Source organism: Ascaphus truei, chromosome 14 (assembly GCF_040206685.1).
Source record: "Ascaphus truei isolate aAscTru1 chromosome 14, aAscTru1.hap1, whole genome shotgun sequence".
Taxonomy (NCBI): Eukaryota; Metazoa; Chordata; class Amphibia; order Anura; family Ascaphidae; genus Ascaphus; species Ascaphus truei.
Window position 1 is genome coordinate 2,531,352 of NC_134496.1, and position 20,709 is coordinate 2,552,060.

General features: G+C 43.3%; 1 protein-coding gene across 13 annotated transcripts in view; it reads right to left on the reverse strand.

The window, feature by feature from the left end:
* Positions 1–740: 740 nt before the first annotated feature.
* The window catches only part of KIF1A (kinesin family member 1A), a 376,457-nt gene continuing 356,488 nt past the window's right edge, over positions 741–20,709 (reverse strand). For all 13 annotated transcript variants that reach the window (XM_075569525.1, XM_075569526.1, XM_075569527.1 and 10 more), the window contains 4 exons: positions 15,626–15,763; positions 4,863–5,055; positions 4,196–4,314; positions 741–3,467 (listed from right to left, as the gene is read on the reverse strand). In XM_075569525.1, the coding sequence (XP_075425640.1) occupies positions 3,425–3,467; positions 4,196–4,314; positions 4,863–5,055; positions 15,626–15,763 (493 nt within the window). In that variant the 3' untranslated portion in view covers positions 741–3,424. The remainder of the gene's footprint in view (positions 3,468–4,195; positions 4,315–4,862; positions 5,056–15,625; positions 15,764–20,709) is intronic.

The following is a 20,709-nucleotide window of genomic DNA, read 5'->3' on the forward strand; positions in this document are numbered from 1 at the left end:
CTCACTACCCATTAAAGTGACAGATATACTGTATATGACAAGATCCACACTAGTGTTATACAGTTCTAGAAAACTAGAAGGGACATTTCTTGTATAAACCCCCACCTGAAAATGAACATGTAATATAAAGCAATATCAAATGCTACTGCACAATGCCAAAAGCCTAAAATATTAGTGGGACTCCCCCTTTCCGGCCTCCATAAATATGTACTGTCTTCAAACAGGCCAGGAAATGTACCGTAGGCATCACATTTAAACAAATCACTGATGATAAAAACAATTAGATTTATCAATGAGAAAATGTCATTAAAATCAATACGATTGATACATTTGGAGTCAATCTGTGCACCCAGAATTTGTTGATAAAAGACCCTCGTTGTTCTAAGGCTACATGTCCTTTTCTCTTTGTGTAACCAAAACTCCTTATTTTATAATGTGGTAATCTATCTTTCCTTTTTAACGACTTCCTAATCTCTGTGTTGATGATACAACAGGGTGCCAGTCCTAAAAGCATGTACTTTACTTTATAGGATGGGGGTGTAAAATACCGATCCAGCCTTCCTCCTCTGTAAGACTTGGAATCGGGTGGTAACCCTAATTATTGTCTCTACCTGCGTCTCTCTCTTGGTGGAGGAGTTAGAGGCTGTAATTGGTCCATCTCTGGAGGCACAGTGTGAACTGTAGGTTTTCTGGCCTCAGACACACTCGTCACATAGTGGATGAGATAAGGGAACATCAGAGTCTCTGAGGCAGTCTGACCACGAGACAAGGTCCCATCAAATCCCCACTTACGCTGCACCAAAATCTAAGTCAGACCAGTGCCAGCCTCCTCCAATCAACAAAGAGACTCCAAGAGAGGTAGGCAGTCACAAAGGGAGACCTACAGCACACTTTCACGACCTCTCTATCCTTAGATAGCTCTCCCGTCATCAATCTCATTCTCTGTCTATACCTGTTTTCCAACCTCCTTCCCACTCTCTTTTTTTCTTGTTGTGTCTTTACTCTCCCCCCCCCCCCACTCTCTCTTATGCATTTTAAAGGTATACACAAGTTAACATGTCACATGCAAAGAGAGCCTTAAAATGGGATCACACCATAAGTGAGTGCATTGTTTTCACCACAAAAAGACGAGACCGAGCACAGAGACAATACTCACGACACACATTACATGGAGAGACTCCCTAGGACCTTGTTATCCGTATATAAGTGGGTTTTGTGTATGTTGAGGTATCGGGCAGTACTGCTAGGATATTAACCCTGTAAGTCCTGGTTTGTCCTGCAACACATTGTTTTAAGAGGGAATAGTTCTGAAAGTGCATAGGGAGGCAAAGTTCCCCATTTAGGGGTCACTGTTCCCTTCTTTGGCTTATTAAAGTACATCCTCTCTTTGGGGTGCCTTAAGGGTTTGGGTCATCCTGTGGCCTGTGAGATTGCAACTTTGTATTTATATTCACACTAGCAGCATAAATAGAAGGACTTTTTGGCTGTAGTCTTACAATTTCCTTATCAAAGGCAAAGTCACTCCCCCCCATATTCACTACTGCAAGGTAGTCAACGCTTAGGTGGTCATCAGGTAATATCAGCCATTTATGATGAAGAACAACTCTGAGCACATTCAGGCAAGTCCCCCAAACCCGCCTCACTCCATACTTACACAACATACAGTGCTTACTCTGCAGCCTGGGATCCTGGGTAATGACATGCAAATGAGCACTCAAAGAAAAACATGAATGTACTTACTAAGTGTTCTTTATCATCACTGTACTGTGTACGGTGGAGTTTGTGATATTTATATATACCATCCCGTTACTGATGCTCTCCCAACTTCTTATTGTTTAAAAACCTAATGCATGTTGCAATGTTCTTTATAATTGGACGAGTTCAGTATTTACATTACGGTAGCTCCATGGTTGAAGTCAGGAGCACAGGTTGATCCACTCATGTATTTCTAATGCTGTTTTCCTTACAAAGGACTAAAACAGGTCTAAATACATCACAAGGCTTTAAGAAAATGGTAAAAAAAAAAAAACTGGATCCCAATGTGGAGCCAAGTGACATAAGATATGAGCTGGGCACCCAACTCTTCAGTGTCTGTTGGTGTAATAACTATTAATTTAACTCCATATAGAATCCCATGCAGCCCCCCCCCTCCCACTCCAACTTTATATAATCTGATGGTTACCCATCTGCTAAGTGCCTGCTGTCTGGATAATTATAAATTGATCATATATAAAGGGTTCATACAATATAATAATAATTGTTTGTTCTTGTATAGCGCTGCTAGTTTTACGTAGCACTTTACAGAGACATTTTGCAGTCCCTGCCCCATAGAGCTTACAATCTATGTTTTTTGGTGCCTGACAAAGAGATAAAATGACTTGCTGAAGGTCACAAGGAGCTGCTCCTTCTCTCCTCAATATATCCCTCTCTAGGGCAATATTATCTTATGGGTATCTGACTCACGTCCCCAGTTGTAATCATTAACTCACGGGAGCTACTCTACCGTGGTATTCTGCAGTGTGATCTCACCCCTCCCCCACTCCCCCCCCCCGTACAAGTGCCCCATTCACACCCTCACTAAATAGAAAGACAGTTACTATGGTGCAAGGAAATGTAAGTAAGGGAGAGTGAGTGAGAGTGTGCGAATGTGAACTCCTTTGTAGGTGTGGAGTATGACCCCAGAAATGAGTGCAAATGAACAAGGGAGTGTGCACATCTGTGTGGCATGCAGAAGTGCACTGTGTGTGAGGAAGGAGTTCTGCGTGCAGAGAAATGAACTTCATTTTCTCCTTCTGCAGTGGATCACTCCTTTGACATCTCTTACTAGCGATCTGCAGAGCATCACTTCCCCACTTCACAATTAGTGACCTGCAGAACATCACTATTTTGATCTATTCCTGTCAGACTCCCTGAGATCATCACTCCTTAAACCTCTACCATGCTAGAGATCTGCAGAACATCACTCAATCTATTCCTTCGCTGAGCGACACTTGCAGAACATCTCTCTTTACCCCTTCAGAGAATTGTACAGCATTATTCCACTGACCTTTAAAACACCAGCAGAACAACACTTCCTAAAGCCATCTACTGTACAACCTGCAGAGCATCACTCCATTAACTCTTCCCCTGAATACAGACATAATAAAGCAGTGCTCTATTAGCCCCCTCCCTGCTAAGCGTGGCAGACTGTGGAAGATTTCAGCAAGAAGGAACAGTAGGCTTTCATAGAGCCGAGAGTGAGAGTGCAGTGAGATTTCCTAGAGAGTGAGAATGTGGGAGATCCCCAAACAGTGAGAGTGCTAGGAAGTGTGATCCCTGCTGAGCGAGAGCTTTAAAGGATTGGTGCTGTTCTTATGTGCAGGTTTGGGTGGTTAATGAAGGGTGGGATGAGTAAATGAGAGAGGGGGAGTGTGCAGGGATCACATTAAATTCTCATTTGGGCCGTTCTGCGTCGAGACAGTTTGGATCTAAGAGAGAAGCAAAGAAAGAGAGAAAAAGAAAGACAGAGAGTCACATGCTAAGTCAAACATGTTCTCTGTTACAGACAGTGCATTCATACAGTAGCTTCATTAATTGCCTCAACGACAGAGGCACAGTTAGGATTTGTAGAGGTTGGTTTCCAAATTCACAGTTATAAACCACATCACTTTGTATCAGTAGAACTGTGTTATCCAAGGTTCCAAAACAGCCAGCAACACCTATACACACTTTGGCCATTCGTGGGTATCATGATAGTACAGTTGCTCTTGCCTCCTATCTCCTCAACTCAGCCAGATGAAATTTCCCTGACCCCCCCCTCATTTACATGGGTTTTGTATCTGTTGTCACAGCACTAGAATGTGTATGGAAATATCTGGTGTACATATGGTCCATTCTCCTATTAAATATGTGTATTGTGCAACACGCAAGGTAGTAGAGATTTCTGTGCAACTGGAAACAAACCCTAAATGTTCTCTTAAGTGTCAGAGAAACCCACCATGTCTTGTGCTGCACGAATTAACCCTCTCTCTCTTCTCCAGCCTCTATGACATTGTTTCATCAACCCCATTACCTTTACATAACAGTATTGCTCTATAAACCCATTCCTTGCTAAAGCATCCATCCACCCCATCACTGCTAGTAAGCCGCTATGTTCTCTTCCTCCCCCGCAGGTGCTTCGCTCATCCCCTGCAGAGCGTCAGTCACGCAGTCTCACCGGATAGAGCCGGCCAGCAGAGGGTTGAAAGCGTAGAGCCAGTCGTGCATGTCCTTGTCGTTGCCGGCCTGCAGCAGGATACCGCGGTGCTGCGTGCACACCGCAAACGTATTGGGGGTCTGCGGGAGACAGCAGGACGTGTGCACAGATGAGATCCCACTCCCACAGGCCTCGGTGGACATACGTTTTGGGTCCACCATTTCAACCACTAATAATAACTAAAAGTAGCTCCGCAGGAACAGTCCACCTCACATCGTTTCCTTGCCACAATCCTTTTTCTTGGGGTTCTCTTCCCTCTTTCTCTACATCTCTCTCTTGCCATCTTCCCAACCTGATAATCAGAGCCGAATTTTGCTTGGTCTTACACCTCCTCATGGACGCCACAGTATGTATGATGGTAAAAATTTTGCAACTCTGGGGCAAAGCAAATTGCACCGGATGCATTAAAGAGAAAATCCTATTCATTTGAATGAGGTTGTTTGTAATACATATAGTGCAGATTGCTTGCCCCAGAATGGCCCCAGTTTTGCATTGTTATATAGACCCCATATTGTCTTAATGAGCTGGCATCTTTAAATATAACCCTTTTGTTATTATATATTAAGAAAATGTACTTCCCCAAGATGTTGCAACGCTGCCTCTCCCCTTTCCTGTATCTGCCTCTCACCTTCAGCATGGCCTGTTGGTCCTCACTGTACTCCACCTGGGCCTGGGACAGGTTGAGGATGGCCCTCTCCACGGGGTCCCGCTCACTGTTGTAGATATAGACGTAGGGGCGCCGGACCACCACGTACCTCTTCACCCAGCCCCCTGTGTGCGGCTCCAGGAAGTATAGGTACCCCTTCTTAGACACAATGGGGCTGTAAGGAGTGAGAGGTGGGATGGAGGAAACCAAGTAGCTCAGTTATATAACTGAATAAAACAATGTCTCATCGCTCATTTTATTTCTTCCAGAGGAGTAAAGCAGCAACAACACTTTTAAAGCCAATTAGTGAATGTTTTAAGAAGTGCAGGGAGATCTATGTATCTATCTATTTATGTGATATTGGACTAATACAATTATCACATTTTGCCACAAAGGAGATATATATATATTTCATAGAGCTGCACACTTCTGTATGTAGATAAATAAGGGTGCACTGTATTACAAGCAATTGAGCACAAGACAATATAGATAACATGCATTCCTTTGTGAAAAAAAGTGATAATTGTATTAGTATATACATATGTAACCCCCCTATGGGTGCAGATCCACAAAGAGTGATGCCTTTTCCTATTATATGGGGTTGAGGTCTCCATGAGGGAGGCCCCCGGGTGCAAACGGACCAGCTCTACAGGCAGGTCCGCACAGGCCTCAGACATAATCTGCCTAGGAATGATAGTTCATTGACAGGAGCAGGATGCAGATCTGTTATCCCTATCGAGTCAGCCAGGGCCTGGGAAGGGGCCCCTAGTGATAGAGCATAACAAATGTTATGTCCCTTTACAAAGCATTAGTAAGACCACACCTTGAATATGGAGTACAATTTTGGGCACCAATCCTAAGAAAAGACATTATGGAACTAGAGAGAGTGCAGAGAAGAGCCACCAAATTAATAAAGGGGATGGACAATCTAACTTATGAGGGGAGGCTAGCTAAATTAGATTTATTTACATTAGAAAAGAGGCATCTAAGAGGGGATATGATAACTATATACAAATATATTCGGGGACAATACAAGGAGCTTTCAAAAGTAATATTCATCCCACAGGGAGTACAAAGGACTCGGGTCCATCCCTTAAGGTTGGAGGAAAGAAGATTTCACCAGCAACAAAGGAATGGGTTCTTTACAGTAAGGGAAGTTAAAATGTGGAATTCATTACCCATGGGACTGTGATGGCAGATACAATAGATTTGTTAAAAAAAAAAGTTGGATATCTTTTTAGAAAGGAAAGGTATACAGCGATATACAAAATAAGTATACTGTACATGGGAAGGCTGTTGATCCAGGGATTAATCCGATTGCCAATTCTTGGAGTCAGGAAGGAATTTATTTTTCCTCTTATGAGATATCATTGGATGATATGACCCTGGTTTTTTTTGTTTGCCTTCCTCTGGATCAATAAGTAAGTATAGATATAGGATAAAGTATCTGTTGTCTAAATTTAGCATAGGTTGAACTTGATGGACGTATGTCTTTTTTCAACCTCATCTACTATGTAACTGAGTAACTATGTATTGGGTTTAGAATGAAGCCCATAGAGGAACGCATGAGCTTACTCAACGAACTTTGAGTTTGCTTCAAATGCTGCACTTCCACAAGTCACCTGTTCAGAGACTGTAAAGAAGCTACCAAATGCCAGAGTGTGGTAGTGACAAGCATGTAGCAGCTTTACATCCAGAGACATTTAAACCTAATAAATTTAAGGCCCCTACCCACATGCCAAAGCATGGTGGGGAGGAGGAAGAAGAGAAAATATCACTACCATCTGTCACATCCAAGTGCACCAAGGTTTTTGGAGAAGGACGTGATGATAAATCCTGCTCCAAAATATGTGTCACAAGGATGGTATGATGTTATGTTTAAAATTTATTCTTTATTCTTTATTGTCATCAGCGAATATAAAATATACGGGTTTAAAATCAAACAGCATTGACTGTGACTGTAATCAGAGTAACATTGCTGTAACAGCTCTGTTGATTAAACATATGGTAGATTCATGACAGATAATCAGAATCTCATGCTGTATATAACAGCCTATTAAGGGATAGAGTGTCACAGGGAGACCCCTGTAACAGGTAAGACCTCGGGGTGCCGGGAACAGCGGGGAGCAGGCAAGGATTGTTGGAGTCACAAGCAGGGTGCGGTGGCAGGCAGCAAGCAGGATCGTCGTGGTCACAGGCAGTGCTGGCAACAGGAAGGCAGGAGCAGGGCAGGGGTGCCCCTATCATTACAGCCTTGAGAAAGCGTTTCTTTCTGCGTATCAGCTCCCTCTGGAACATTGATCTAATTCCACTCAATTGTTCCAATCTGTATATAATCCAGAGTGTTTTAAGCACTCGATATAGGATTATGTCACAGAAAAGAAGGGGGGATCCTCCGGCTCGTGGTTTCACTCGTATTTCCAGGACAGATTAAAGCACCAAATTCCAGCTTGGGGATAGTGTGTACTTCTTAGTGTTACCTCAGAAAAAGGGGGGAAAAAAGGGAAACATAGTATAATACTGTTTATTAACAAAATTGATTAAAAAGAGATTGCAAACTCACTAGCGGCCATTCAAAAATGGCATAGAGAGGAAATGTCTTCAGGCTCCACCAAACGTCCTCCTAAGTGGTTAGGTGTCTGCGTGGAGTCTGTCCCAGTTGGTAGGATGGTAATGCAGGGATGTGAATGACAATCGGGTGGTCTCCACAGACTTGTGCGCCGGAGGATCCCCCCCCTTCTTTTCTGTGACTACGTACAGAGGTTGGTGAATCACCTCTGGAAGAAACTCTGGCAGCAGGCTCACTCTATGAGGGACTGAAACTTTGAACCCATTTTATCACGGTTGGCGCAGTTATTATATTTTTCCCGATATAGGATTATACTGTGTGTGTCCTATCCTTGGATTTTAACTCCCATTTTTTTAATCTGATGATCATTAAACATTTATTTTAAAGTACTCATCAATATTCAACAGGGTATTGAGTGCTTCTACTGGGTTCTTGCTTTCTGTACTTACTCACATCCAAGTGCACCAAGGTTTTTGGAGAAGGACGTGATGAGAAATACTGCTCCAAAATATGTGTCACATGGAGACCCCTGTAGCAGGTAAGACCTAGGGGTGCCGGGAAGGATTGTTGGGGTCACAAGCAGGGTTCGTGGCAGGCAGCAAGCAGGATCGTCGTGGTCACAGGCAGTGCTGGCAACAGGAAGGCAGGAGCAGGGCAGGGGAGCAGGAACTGAGACTATGGAGCAGGAACTTAGGCTAGGGAGCAGGGAGCAGGAAACAAACGGGACAAGCCAGATCATAGGCAAGGGCCTTTAATATGTAATCAGGACTACAGGGAACAGGTCAGGTCAGGTCAGATCATATCAGGGCAGCAACAGGAGTCAGGATCACAAAACAAAGGCAAGAACAGGAAACAGGAACTATAAGGACAGAGGACAGGAGCAACAAGAGGAGACAGACAGAGGAACCCCAGAGCAGACAGAAACGAGCAGCACACCCGGTGGACAGAGAAAGGAACTATGGCTAGGAGCAGGATGTCTAGGAGACCCTGACAATATGTCTTGTTGCAGTACACCCTGAGGGACAACCTGCGAGGGCTACAAGAATCTACGCCATCATCGATGTTCAAAGAAACCGATCATTAGTCAGGTCAGAGTTATTTGACTTATACAACATATGAGACAACGCTTGTTACACACTGAGAACATGCGCAGGATGGACGGAAACAACAGGAAGGAGAGGAAACAGCTACATCATGTGTTCCATAGATGGTAGAATAAAGATACCACTCCCTACACTTATAGCGTGTAATCAGATAGCAGAGGACAGGAATGAAATTCCCACACCAGACGTGGCACGTCTGCACCCATATCTTAGGGAAATAGCCACTTCCATTCCCTTCACTCAGCAGACATCTCCTGAAAAACAGAGAGCAGGCCCTCTCTAGCCTTACTTCGCTACATCGCAACTTGGAAAAGAAACTGTCACTTCGTAGCCTTCATGGAAAAGATATTCAATAGTGGTCATGCAGAACCAGCTCCTCCACAGAAGGTACCAACATTCTTCGCCTTCCTTCAATCATTTCATGTTTATCAGCCCCAGAAACCTGGTCAAATCCGGGTAGTATTTGATTCAAGTGCCCAATTCTAGAAAGTCTCCTTAAACGACGTTCTTCTAACTGGAACAGGCTTAAAGAATAGTCTTCTAGGAGTGTTCATTTGCTTTTGAAAGGAGCCTATTGCCATAACAGCCGGCATTCAACAGATGTTTCACGGTTTCCTCGTTCGATAAGACACCAGAAACTACATAAGGTTCCTGTGGTAACATAACAACAACGTTGATGACAAGATCACAGAGTACAAGATGAAAGTGCATGTCTTCGTGTGACGGTGAGGGGGTAATCAGGCTCCTAATAAAGGCCAGGCACTGCCCAGAAAGGTAAATGGTGGACAGTGTCCCTGTAACTATAAGGGGTCCCTAGGTTAAAGGGGATACCCAGTTAATGCCCAGGTCACCCAGAACCTATATAGGGGTTCATGAGTTCTCCAACCATAGATAAGGTTGTGAGGGAAGTCTTACAGTCCAGTCCAAGTCCCTGAAACAGTGTGTGGGGAATATAGGCTAATAGAAAATAAAGTGCAGCTTTTTATTCTATTCCCCATACCCAGAGACTTAGGACACAGAAAGTATATTTTATTAACATTGTGTTTTGAACATAAGATATACTGTTGTGCATGGTAATGAGCTGGGACTTTCAGAACCAATGTTCTGACAGCCTTCCCAAGCTACCAAGTTGGTGCCAGTAAGTCTGGAGGCTGGGATCTTAAAGCGGGCACATTTATGTTCCAAGTATTCATTGAAGAGAAGCCATACACCCGACGTGGAGTCCTGTCTACAATCAACAGTCTCTACAACCCTCTTGGATTCGTAGCCCCAGTCACCATACGAGGAAAGTCTCTCCTCAAAGAGCTGTCTGCGGAAACACGGGACTGGAATACTCCATTACCTCCAGAAAACAAACGAGAGTGGGAAACGAGGAAGGATTCCTTGAAGACCCTTGGGCAACTTCAGATCCTAGACACCTACTCACACATATCCCTCACCGCAACACGCAACGAAGAGATTTGCGTTTTCTCAGGCGCTTCAATGAAAGCCATAGCAGCAGTGGTTACTTAAAGGCCAATGGAGAACAACTTATTAGATTCATCCTTGGCAAGGCTAAGTTGGCACCACAACCTGACCAAGGTTCAAGCAGTGTGGAGCAGTTTTAGCAGTAGAGCTCATAGTTGTGGATAAAGTTCTTCTCTTAAGCTAATACCTCAAGAAAGGAAGACAAGTTGTACAGAAAACACTGCAATGGTGCATTACCCAGGAACAAAATTGTAAAGAGAGCAATTTAATATAAAACAATTAATTATAAAACAATTGAACCAAACATTGTAATGCAATATAAAAAACTTTCATGTGCTTGTGCACTTGCAAGATGAAACTTACTCCGCCTTGATAAAAATTGAAATCCTACTCACCAAAAGGTGACTAGGAGATGCACATTTGTTTTAGGGTCTTTTTCGCCAGGTATACCGCTCGCCGTGGGGTGAAATAAGCCAGTCACTGGGGGAGGATCGCCTTCTATACTCGGAGTCTGCTTGCTGCCAGAGTCTGGTCGATCGGCTCCTCTGCTGACGTCACCACCTGGATCTCACTGCTACGGTGTCCCTGCGATGCCAAAAAACCTCCAACGCGTTTCGAAACTCCTAATAGTGGGTTTCTTCGTCAGGGATAGATGCTGCATGGGTCTGTGCTTTTATATATACCCCAATTCATTCAATTATGGTAATTGTTAATTACTTTAGATGACACCCAGTAAAGAGTCCTCTGATAGAACATGAATGTGAATAGTTCTCTAATAGAACATGAATAACATCAAAAAGGTAACAGAAGGTAAACAAATTAAAATGAATGAAATATAATTGCAATATTGATCAATATTGAATCATGAATGCCCAGATTACGGTTCATAATTTATAGGGGGAAATAAATAAAACCTTCCTTCATAATAGACACTAATTAGATGAAGTTTAGAACAACCGTGCCTGTGCAGATAAGTCAATATATCAATACATCAATACAATACAATTTGCTACAACATATACAGTGATACACAACAAAATACATCAAAATCAAACAATCTAATGCTTGAATATAAATATGCAAAAACAAAGAACAATATATATTTTTAACAACGTATATAGTTTTCAACATATATTTAAACAACATATTGCTTAGCACCTATTGAAGAGACAATATATATCAGGTAGGAACCATAAGAGAATAACTTACAATGTACTATTAATCACAATGTTGTGTTATTATTAAATAAATAATATAGTGAATTTCTCATAATGAATTACGACAATATTATTAGTTGTAAGTGTGAATATTAATAATTAATATAAAAGGGTGAAATTAAATAACCTTAAATAAAACGAACTTAATGATATTTGGCAGGCAAATACATATGGTGAACAGTGACAATCAGAAGTGTGATACTTTTAACACTTGTCGGCAGACAAAACCACTGTTCATTTTATGTAATATTATTTAAGGAAAGCCGATAGGTCAAATTCAATGTTTAACCCCTGTGGACTGAGCGTTTTTAATTCAAAAATCCAAAATGATTCTCTTTTGGAGATGAGATTAAATTGATCTCCTCCTCGCTTGCAGAATGTGGGACATTCGATGGCTTGGCATTTCAGTCCTGCTGGACTTTGTGCATGTTTTATTTTAAAGTGGAGAGATACATTATGGGACTCAAAGCCTCTTTTAATATTGTATATGTGCTCCCCTAATCTTCTTTGCAGTGTTCTACCCTAGTTATTTAATTTCACCCTTTTATCATCATCATCATTGTGTGAAACGCGTTGCGGAGTTCACACAGTGCATACAGGTATCCAGACTCTTGGCTGTACAAGTCCCAGCCCTCCCACAGAGGTTTGAGCCACTTGCATCCGGCTCGCTCGAGTGGGATGTGTGCTGGAAGTACAGAACACCGGCGATTGTGGTGGACTACTGAATACGGGTCCTGCGAGAAGCCGCAACCCGGAAGTAACAACTGAGTTTTGTCGAGCAAGTCAGCCCCAGTGCGCGTGACTGATCTGTGAGCCTCAGCATATACCTCCTGCGCCTACCATTCGTTTGAACTGGTTACCTGTGCACTGGCCTCTACTGGACTTATATAATTTTATATGTAAGTTTTTATTTGTTACTATTTTACTTGTTTATTTCATATATCTTGACCCTTGGTGCGCTTCTGTTTATTTTTCATTTCTATCCGGCGCCGGAGTCTTCCCACGGCGGTTACCGGTGAAGGAGGGGTGCCTTCACATCACAGCAGCAGCAAGAGGGGAGAGCTGATCTACTTCAAGATCCTTTTTAGGAAGCATGAGCGTGGTTTGATTCTTTCATCCAAAATACAATGAAGATGTCAGTATCCAGAAGTACTTGCATGATCATGGTTGCACGTGGACATTTAACTCTCCCCATTCCTCTCACATGAGAAGAGCTTGGGAGCGAAGGATTGGAATTGATTGATGCATTTTGGACTCTATGATTCTGGAGGCCAGAGTCTCAGCAATTGTCAACGCAAAGCCTTTGATTCCAGTATCTACAGATCCTGAGTCACCGAATATCTTGACCCCTTCTATGCTCCTCACACAGAAGGTGGGAGGCATTCCTGTCCCGGTTGGACAAACAAGACATTCAAGAAGGAGACATCATCTTGCTCAAAGAGGAACAAGTTGAGCAAAAGAGTGGCCAATGGGTCTTATTGTCAAGACGATTCCTTGTGCAGATAGAAAGGTCTGTAAAGTTGAAGTAAAACCTTTATTACAGAGACCATTCTTCTAATGTCTCACCTGGACACTAGAAAATTAGAAAATTGGAGCCCTTGGTCTATTACTATTTGTGGGTCCCACTTTATTCTATGGCTCCCGAAGAGACATTAAGGAGCACAAAGCCATACTTGACTGGTGCACATACCTTTGCACCTGTGTCACCAAAAGGACTTTGGAGACCCAGTGGTACCGGTTGATACCATGGAATTAATGTGGATTATGGACTTTAAAACTGTTGTTTTATTGTATCTTTATTATATGTTCCACATATGTTTTTATAGTTGTATCTACTGATACCAGACGTGGAGTGTCCTGTCTCCTGTGCAGTTCTCTTCCTGTTTCTGTCTGTTGCCTTGGCAACCCCCTCTCTCTACCCCCTCAGGCTTTGGGCCGTTCCTTTCTCCCTGTCCATTGGTACAGTCTAAACTGTTTCCTTTTAGCACTGTGTTGTAGTTCTTTCCTTTTAGAGATTGCTACAGTACCTCTGTGCTAAGGTTCTCCAACCCGCTCTCCCTCTGCGGGAGTTTTGTTTCTTACCTATTCCTTATTTTTATACATCCCCAAAACTTTTTCCCCCTTTTATTTCTGTTAATATTCTTATAATAAAAACACCAGAAATTAAGAAGACCCCATTTTGTATAGGAGAAGGAATTGCGTAAACTGCCTTTCTCAACTCATTAGCCACAGTGAGCCTGGGACAGAACATCAGCCAAGTGTCCGCACCTCCCCAGGGTGTTGAGAGGATACCTGGGGTTGCAATAATCAAGAGTACAAGCCACCCACATGGATCTGACACCATCTATAACTACAGTACAGGCATACCCCGGTTTAAGGACACTCACTTTAAGTACACTCACTTTAAGTACACTCGCGAGTAAGTACATATCGCCCAATAGGCAAACGGCAGCTCACGCATGCGCCTGTCATAACGTCCTGAACAGCGTACCGGCTCCCTACCTGTACCGAAGCTGTGCGCAAGCGGGGAGACTATAGAGCCTGTTACACATGTGTTAGTTACATCAGTTATGCACGTACTGTATATTACGGTTGCAGTACACTACATGCATCGATAAGTGGGAAAAGGTAGTGCTTCACTTTAAGTACATTTTCGCTTTACATACATGCTCCGGTCCCATTGCGTATGTTAATGCGGGGTATGCCTTTATGTGTATTGTGTATGGATGAAAGAGCCCTAGTAAGAGAGGGCAAATAAAGAATGTTGTTTGTACTACAAAAGTTCCTGGCTCCCATCATTTATAACATTGGTACCTCATTGCCCAGCCACATGAAGCCTTGACCATGAGTAAGGTAATGCATCCTGAGTAGCCAGTCTAAGAGACCCTGATGTAAACTCCCTAGGAGCTGGCAGGGAGGGTTACATACAGTATATATGTGGCTATCCAAATTAAATGCTTGGGGGACCACACAAGGCCTCTGTAACTTCACTTAGCTTGGCTTCTAAAGACGTGTCATCATGGCAATGCAGCGTCAAATGATACCGTGGGCCACGTGACGTCACATGACCCCATGGCGTCATTTCATGTCGGAGCCAAGGTAAGGGGGTAGGAGGGGGGCAAGCAGGGGGCGCAGGGGGAAAAGTTTGCGGCCTGGCTTAAGAGTATAAAATGGAGGTCCCCATGGGTGTATTTAGGATTAACTAGGAGGGCAATCTAGGTGACAAAACCCTGCCCTGATGGTGCAATGTCCTGGTAAGGAATTGTCGGCCTTCTGGGCTATAGGACTACCAATAGGTGAGTTGCCACAATAGAGGGAAAGTTTGGCAGATGGAACCTGAAGGGATAGGTCCCTGCTGTTGCTGCTACAGAAAAGAACCCTAGTCCACCAGCATCAAAGGTTCGTCTTCTACCATCCCTGGAGAGTGTCACCTAGTATAAGACTGTACCAGTGGGAACCCTGCAGTCAGGTGAAGGCCTCCCCAATGATTCTTCAAGTACTGCGGTTTCAAGACTCTCCTCCACATTGCTCCAACAAATGTCATAATTTAATCCTACCCTCTTACTTTTGATCATTCTTATTCTTGTGATGCCCCTTGGCATCCAGTCGAGTACCATCTTTGTTCAATGATGGTAATTTCTTCAATATATCCAGCCCACTGCCATTTTACATTTTCACCCATGTGATTACATAGTTACATAGTAGATGAGGTTGAAAAAGACATACGTCCATCAAGTTCAACCTATGCTAAATTTAGACGACCGATACTTTATCCTATATCCGTACTTACAGTATATTGATCCAGAGGAAGGCAAACGTGATGATGATGATGATGGCGATGATGTCACAGACTTGTTTGCTTCCAAACTCATTCATTCTTTCTCCTGTCTCTTCAGGTAATACCCAGCATACATCTCCGTACTTTGAGTTGTCTGAAGCTTCTGAATTATCTTCGCAATTAGGGTCCAAGTTTTACATCCATACGAGTGCAAGGGCAGAATACACTGGTCGAACACATTTCTCTTAAGACCCTTATTCCCTTGAAAGATTGTCTTGTTTCTTCCAAATGCACTCCATCCCTCACAGTACCACCACTTTTTAATTTGCAACCTTAGAGAACCACTACTTTTTGTTCCCTAACAAACTTAAATAACCTTCGATTTACAGAAAATAAATATTTATTTTAGGAAATAGCTTGTCCCCAATGTAAAAAAAAAAATTAAGTCCTACACTATGCCACAGGTTTTTGAAGCCACTTCTACCACTGCTCGTACCTTTGTGATCTGGTCCGTTCATGGAGGGAGGGGGCTCTTTTTGTGGTCTTGTCCTTGTCACTGAACCTTCTCTCCCATTATAACCCAATTCTATCCTGCTACCTCCTCTCCTTACCTGACCCGGATCTCTTGTATGTCAGGAACAAACAAGCAGGGAGGGATCTTCAGTCCACCACTGGGAGACTTCTGCAGCTCTCCTTCTGGGCTCAGGAGGTCTCTCTCTGGGCTGAATCCACGGGAAAGGGGCTGAGGGCTGTTGGGAGAGGTTGGAGACAGAGACGAGTGAGAATGGAGAGAAGAGCAACATGAGTAAGGAGATGTGAGTAAAGTTACTCAATGGTGCGAAGGCTTAAAGCACTTTAAAGCCCAATTCTGGTGAAGCCAAAAATGAGCACTGTGTAGTAAGTTTGAGCTTAAAGCAGCAGCTCCCCAGATGCCATATGAGTTTACCTCCTATAATGCCAGTAACTAGCCCCCTAAGCATGTCCTGACCGAGTCCGCAGTTTTCAGGACTTGGGCCAGTAGAGGACTTGTTCATGTCGCAGACTGTTTTAACACAGGACAACACATTTTCCCAACTTTCCAACAACTCCAAGAAAGATATCAATTACTAAATAAATACTTCTTTGCTTACTTACAGTTAAGTCATTATGTGACTTCCTTGATGAGGGAACATCCATCCCTATTAGAACACAATGCCTTGGAGTCCGGACTTGAGATCTCCATTCAAACAGGTTTTACATCTAAACGTATCTATACCGCCCTTATAGCGACCCGTACTGTGGGTCTCTGGAGTCTTTTATTGGTTAAGTGGCAGGTGGACTTCCCTGATCTGATAGATCAAGAGGTCCTGGTAAGAGGCTACGGGAGTGTCCGTTCCATTACTCTGGATGCAAATTTAAGGGAACTGCAGATTAGAATATTGAATCGGGCATTCCTCACCCCAGCAAAAGTTCAAAGAAGGGACTGATCACAGCAAGTGATAGGGCTGGAGGCAGGTAACCAATAAAAAAAGTATTTATTTAATTAAACAGCATAACATCAGACAGATACAGGGTCTTCTGATGCGTTTCTCGCCCATCAGGCGCTTTATCAAAGAGTAACCCAGCTTGTGAACAGGGCTCCTTAAGTAGCAGACAACCCACTAGACCAGGTGTGCTCATATCAAAATCAACCATGCTATAGCAGGAAAAAGACAGGTAATGGACTTATCTGGGCTGTATCTGTCTGATGTTATGCTGTTTAATTAAATAAATACTTTTTTATTGGTTACCTGCCTCCAGCCCTATCACTTGCTGTGATCAGTCCCTTCTTTGAACTTTTGCTGTACTTACCTGGACTGAAGCACGCCTCACCGGGATCCAGCGGACTTCGTGAGTTTATTTATTTACACGGAACTTCCTTCGGTTGCCAGTGTGCTTCTCACATCCCTCCAGCCGTCCAGACCGCCGGGCAGAAGCATGTGCTTTCACACAGGGTGAGTGTTGATTTTTCTTCACTTGCCCTTGTCAGCACAGTCAGACCCCCCTACTGGTCTTACCTTATGGGGCTCTAACAGGAGTGAGATGGCCTTCATTTACACACCTCATTGTGCACCTGGATTGATTTGTCATTTCATGCTACATGGATTCCGGATTTGTTTAACATATTTCTATACCACATGTGACGTTTGTAGCACCAGTTAGGGGATTGTTCCCTATTCCCCTATTCCTCACCCCAGCACAACTAAACAAATTTCAACACATTTCTCCAATTGGGTGTAAAAAGTGCGGCAGTACCAGCGCCAATATCTCATATTGCCTGTGGTTCTGCAGAAAAATAAAGACATTCTGGAATAAAACCTTAAGGTTTCTAAACAAACTGCTAAAAACAAAGCTTCCCCATGACTTTAAACCAATGTTATTTGGATATCTGGAGGCTGGAATACCTTGACTGTCAGTGTGCCACAGCTGGCGGGAATGATTCTCCTTTTAGCACGCAAGCTGATTCTGGTCAACTGCCTAAAACCATTCGCTCCAACAATTGGACAATTCGAATCTTATCTGTTTGCAGTTATGATGAGTGAAAAATGTGACTCATTTGGAGACATTAGGAAAAGAAGAGATAAATTCCTGAGTAAGTGGGAACCCTTTCTGGACACACTGCCTCCCGACACATTTAAAGAGGTTATGGGCCCCTTTAAATATTCAGATTGGGTGTCCTCTGCACTGCTACACAGGTCTTGGGATAGACTAAAAGAACTATAGGGTGCTGGGTGCGGAGGAGTTGGTGGCGAGATGTGAGGACCTGCAGAGCGCTTTCTTTCTTTTCTTCTTTCTCTTTCTTTCTCTCTTCCCCCTTTTCTCCCCCCTCCCCTTCCCCATTATCATTATTTTTTATCATTTAAAGTTCAACAGTTTGCAAGAAAAGATAAGATGCGGTGAGCTTATGGTTGCCTAATGTTCATTATGTTTTTCTCATTTTATTATATGTTGTAACCATGCTCGCAGATAATAAAGAAATATTAAAAAAAGAAAGAAAAAAAAAGCATGCCCTGACCTTTTGAAAAAAACAACATGTTTTCTAGTGCTAAAAATCATGCTTTTCTTAACGGAGCTATCCAAGCAATATCCTACATGTGTGTTATTTTAAATAAATCAGTTCTGTAGTATTACAGACGCAGCGGCCATTATTCGATCATTTACCTGGGTAAATCCTGCACTATGCCACGTGGTGGTCCGAGATAGTCTGCTGCAGACATAATGGCCCATTGGATTAACATAGCAGGAGTCCCTGCTGTGTTAGTCCTACCGGGGTTACCGGTATGTAAAAGACCCGCAGTGAGAGATAGGCTGAATCAGTCACTCTACCTGCGCGCCTCTAAGAGGCGATAGCAGGGGGTTTATTTCATTTGAAACATTACAGTAATGTAGCTGGTGGTCTCCGGAGATAAACCACATTGATTTCCATTCCGGGAATCGATTCCTGAAGAAGATACAGCGGAACGCGTAGAATCGATTAGCTGTTCCTGGGAGGCATCAGAGATCACGTCAGTAGTGAGTACTGGCAAGCTAACGCGACCGTAGAGACCGTAGAGGCGCTTCCGCCCTGAAGCAAGACGTCCCCAGAAGTGACGGACGTGGATGTGAAGACGCACGAACCGGGCAGCTAGCGACATCTCCCTGCATTATTCTCTCCCATGATTGTACTATTTGCTCAAATGTGAGTGTGAATTTTTCTACATCTATTTAATATACTATTCATTTTAACAGTGTTGCACTATTGTGGGCTTTCTTTGTTTTATTTCTCAGGTGAGTATACATCTGAGAACATCCACTTCAGAGGGCTTATCCAGGGCTCACTAAAGGCTTATCCAGTCGTGTCCAGAGATTTGTATGCGAAGACAGCTTAAAGGGCTCCTATCAGAGAGAGAAGTACCTCTGATTCGCTATTCTTTTCAGCTCCATTTGTGAGTGAGACCTATTACTTGTATTAGAAAGGGTTCATTATGTTACTGACTACACCATATTCTGTTATCTTCTTTCACATATTACACTACGTGAACCACCAGCACTCCCCTTAACAGGAAGAAGAGTCTTCAAAACAAGCCACTAATAAAAAACACATTCAATTTTAATCTTAAAAATGCCACACAAAAAAATGACTGGCATGGTGGCACGCCCATGCCCAGTAGGCATAGTAGGCATGGGAGTGCCACCATGCCAGTCAATTTTTGTGGTGGAATTTCTAAGATTAAAATTGAATGTGTTTTTTATTAGTGGCTTGTTTTGAAGATTGGCAGGATACATGTTCCCTGGCATAGTGGCATGCCATGCCCACTGGGCATGGGAGTGCCACCATGCCAGTCAAATTTTTTTTATTGTGCTGTTGCTGTTGATGCCCACGGAGGACAAGGACAGTCATGAGGATGACGATAGCCTTCATCCTGGCAGGGGTAAGTGCCAGTTTAATTTACTTTATGCTGCTGATTTATGTTTTATTTTAAATGGGCAAATGCACTATTATCCATATCTGGATAATAGTAATTTTGCCCATTACTGTACTGCATGTGTTAAGGGGGTTGTTGGGGTTACAGGGGGTGGGTTTTGTATTGGTAAAGTAGGTAGTAGGTATTTTAATGTTTATTGTGGGTAGAGGGATTGAGTGAAGGGGGTAGTTGCCACAGGGTGGGTAGTCAGGCCTCGGTGTATAGTGGGAGGCGTTAACCCTTTTGTTACCATAGCGGTTACTACCGCTAAGGTAATGAAGGGGTTAACCCCTCCCAATGCCCACCCGAGGGGCCTAACCAACCATCCTGGGGCTATTACCCCCTTCACTCACCCCCTCTGCCCCCAATCAACCTGGTAGTCTACCTTAACCACTTCATTGCCTTAGCGGGTAGCTGCTAAGGTAATGAAGCTGCTTACATTTTATTTTTATTCATAGTGTGCGTGAGCAGGGGGTCTCCTGAGCTGAACAAAGTTGATTTCAGCCTCGCAACCCCCTACTTCCCGAGTTACAGGCCCCGGTAAAGGGGTGCCGGTATCTCCTCCATGTTAAAATCCTCTGCATCACGTGACCAGAGGCCTTTAATATTGCGGTGATACCGGCACCCCATAACGGGCCTGTATCTCGGGAAGTAGAGGGTCCCTGGACCTGAAATCAATGCGGTTCAGCTCTGGAGGCCCCCTGCTACATTACTGTAATCTTTCAAATTAAATAAAACCCTGCGATCTCCTGTGAGAGGTGCGCAGTTAGAGTGACTGATTCAGCCTCTCTCTTACTGCACATCTTTTACAGACAGGTAGACCCTGGTAGGATTAACACAGCATGGACCCCCGCTGTGTTAATCTGATGGGCAATTAGTCTGGACAAAGCATAGATTAGTGGGACCGCATCACCATGTATAACAAGAGAATTGTGTAAAGTGAGAGGTGCTCTGGAGGATATGGTTATAGTATTAACAGTTTTGATCAAAGGTGATCAGAAAGGTTCCCCCTCTATTGAGCACTCAATCCTGGAAAGTCTAAAGTGGACTGAAAATCGCCCTGTAGTCATTACTACAAAAAACTGGTAAGTTGCCCAGTATCACCGCGGAAATCAAAAATAATAAAATGTTATTAATTCTACATAGAAAATGTTAAAAACACATATACATTGTTAAAATCCCCGTGCCGTGTGGCTAATGAGTAAGTAGTCCTTATATAGAGCAATAGTAAT